Below are 3,273 nucleotides of genomic sequence, written 5' to 3'. Positions count from 1 at the left end.
CTTATTACACGCATGATGTCAAATGCCAATTTCCCTTCATTTCTTTTTTTCAAATAATTTACTGTATAGCTATTTATTTATTATTTATCATAATTTGTACAATTAATGTGTAAATATATAATGTGTATATAATATGTTCAAAGGGTTTATCCCGTATAATTAATAAAAAATAAAAATAAAAAACAATATTCAGATGGGAAAACCCTAACCTAAATCGAAAAGACGAAACAACTATAAATCGCCTAAAAATTGGACACACCAGAATGTGAATAAATGTGTCATACAAATGTAAAACATGGCAAAAACTGTTTTAACGCGGGAAAGAACTGAGATATTGTCACCACATAAAAAAGAGAACTTTAGCTGTGAAATATATTTTTTCGATATCGGAATTACAGAAAAAGTTATTGAAGTTTGAAAAAACAAAAAATTATGGATTTTGAAATAATAAGAACTTTTTTAGTATAATTCATATCAAAAAAAAAAATCAATGATATTGATTATAATTATATACTGTTCTGAACTATATTGTATAATAAATCAATTTGGAGTCTTTACTATCACTACAGCCTGAGTGGTTCTATCCAGGGGCGTCTCCAAACCTTGTTTATTGGGGGGAGTGCAGTTGCTACACTAACTGGAAGAGTGCATAATATAAAAAGATTTTTTTAAATACAAGGAAAAATAATATCAGGACAATTTTCAATGGCATTAAATACATTGTTTGGAACTTGTAACCCTAAAATAAAATTAATTTAATTTAATTAAACATTTCATTTCAATATTTTTGATTTATTGATTTATTATTATATTATACCTTTGCAAATTGTTTGTTCCCACTTAGTTCTCTACAATTCTATTTCACCCTTGAGAGAATATATATTGAAGTCTATAAATGAAAAGTGCTTTACTGAAGTGTCAATCAAAGTATTTGCAAGATCTGGAGGCACCTTTATGGCTTTAATTGGAACCAGTTGCATAATTATAAAAATAATTTATTTTTATCATTCAAGAACCTTGCTTTTAAATTTTCTATGACATTTTCAAGAATAGGAATAAACAGTACACGTCTATAATACTCTTCAGGACAAGTTGCAGGTGTGTTTGCTCTTTGTGTTTGGCGTTTAATTATTCTTGGTAATTTTATATCTATATCAAGATCTGCCATGACAGTCTTACTCTCTTCAAAAATACTATGAAATATATTTTCACAGTTAGTACGTTTGTTTTGTATTGTTTTTATAATGTCATCTATAGGTACAATTATATGCATCAGCTATGTCGAATTCATCCTTTTGTAACAATTTACTAGATGCTAGTAATAACAAACTCACAATTACAAATAACATTGAGTAAACATTTAGCTTTAGAAGATGATATCTGTTCGTCCCATTCAGAAATGCTTTCAAGACATAGAATAATATTCTTAAAGTTAGATTGAAATTCAAAAATTGAGTCGTGGCGTTCCACCCATCTGGTATCGCACAATGATGTTAATGATCTTTTACAGCCTTTTAGAGATTTTTTTAACACAAAACTTCTTTTTGACGATTGATTAAAAAACGACAAAACTTCTTGGATAATGCCCATAATATTTCTAACAAGTTGCACGTTGGATGATTTGGATATTAATAAATTCAATGCATGGTTGGACCATGAGCTATGGAGAGCATTTTTACAACTTTTTTGAATTTTCTGTACTGCAACTTGCATTATAGATGTCATCATTAAACATCCATCAGTTCCAATACCAATGAAATTATCTAGGTCTAATGTAATTTCTTTTAATTTATCAATAACAATATTACCTAATAACTCTTCTGATAGTTTTGGCTCCAATATATTATGCCCAGGTTCATCTTCAATATTTTCTAAGCCAACATTTACATTTGTTTTTCCATAAACATGACTATGGCAATCTATGAAGGAAATAAAACGTTCATAAACTTTATTTTCTGAGTAAACGTTTCTTAAAATCAAACTCATTTGAGATGTATGAGAAACATCAGTAGTTTCATCAAATATTATACTATAATATTTGCTTACTTTTACATTCTCCAAAATATTAATTATAATTTCATCTTTGCAGCAACTAATAATGTCTTCTTGAGTAGTATGAGATATATAAGTTGCCTTAGAAGTGGTAGTTTGTAAATGGTTCTCCAAAATCTTATCACCAGCAGAAATTCTAAGCCTAAGGAGTTCTCGAAAATTGCCTTCGTTAACTACTGATGAATTATGATGATTTGTAAAAGATAGGAAGTCACCTTGATCACAATGTCCTCTAAGTGGTATGTTTTGACGACCAAAGAGAACAACTGTTTCAATTATTGGTTTTAACATCAAACGATTTTCGGTTACTTGTTTTATTCTACTAGTATTTACTAAATTAATAATTTATTTTTCTGGATTTTTATAACAAATTAAAAAGTCATTGCTTGTGGAAACTGCATTTAAATGGTATATATTATGTTGGTTGTGTTTGGAGAGAATACAGTCTTTACCTAGTATTTTTCCAAATTTTGTTAATGGTACAGTCACAAGACTTTTTAAATCTATATTTTTGTCTTTACCACCTTTATTGGCAAATAAAATACAGAATTTACAAAAAACACCACCTGCTTTTTTGGAATAAACAAGTCAATTAAACTTCTCAAAATGAGCTTTATTGAGGAATCTTTTTTCGTCCTTACCTTTTTTATTATGTACACTATATGGGTAAATAAAATCTTTCCAGGAATATTAGATAATTCCAAAGGTCTAACTTTGTTATAATCACTTATAATTTTTCCATCTAAATAATCACCAAAATCTGTACTTAAATCCTTATATTCTATTGGTCTTGATGGTGTATTTTCAGCTGGCAGACTTGGTGAATGACCAAGGACTTCACCTTCACTGTTTCCACAGAGGGTTTTCACTATGAATCACTTCGGGATCAGGAACACGTGTAAAGTATTACAACTGGTAATACTGGTGTCATTTGTTTTTTATGTTTCTTCAACCATGAAACAAGGCTGCCTTAATCTGATCTGCTCCTTTTATTATTATTATTCATCTATATTCTCTTATTGCTCTTAAATTCAAAACTCAACACTTCTAAAAAACAAAATAAACACTAATGTATCTACACAGAAATTAATGAACAATAACATACTACCATACCTACGTCTGTACTCATTATTATAGTGATGCACATAATGTAAATATTAGATAACAGATTGTCCCATGAACGTATGATATTATGATAACATAATAATACTATGTTTTATA

General features: G+C 28.6%; 1 protein-coding gene across 1 annotated transcript; it reads right to left on the bottom strand.

Moving 5' to 3' along the window:
- Positions 1 to 1,308: 1,308 nt before the first annotated feature.
- On the bottom strand, positions 1,309 to 2,343 carry LOC103310519 (52 kDa repressor of the inhibitor of the protein kinase-like). Its single transcript, XM_008189048.1, has one exon. The coding sequence runs from the start codon at positions 2,341 to 2,343 to the stop codon at positions 1,309 to 1,311; it is 1,035 nt and encodes a 344-aa protein (XP_008187270.1).
- Positions 2,344 to 3,273: the final 930 nt, after the last annotated feature.

This window comes from Acyrthosiphon pisum, unplaced genomic scaffold (assembly GCF_005508785.2).
Source record: "Acyrthosiphon pisum isolate AL4f unplaced genomic scaffold, pea_aphid_22Mar2018_4r6ur Scaffold_20960;HRSCAF=22641, whole genome shotgun sequence".
Classification (NCBI taxonomy): domain Eukaryota; kingdom Metazoa; phylum Arthropoda; class Insecta; order Hemiptera; family Aphididae; genus Acyrthosiphon; species Acyrthosiphon pisum.
This window is presented reverse-complemented; position numbering and strand designations above follow the sequence as displayed.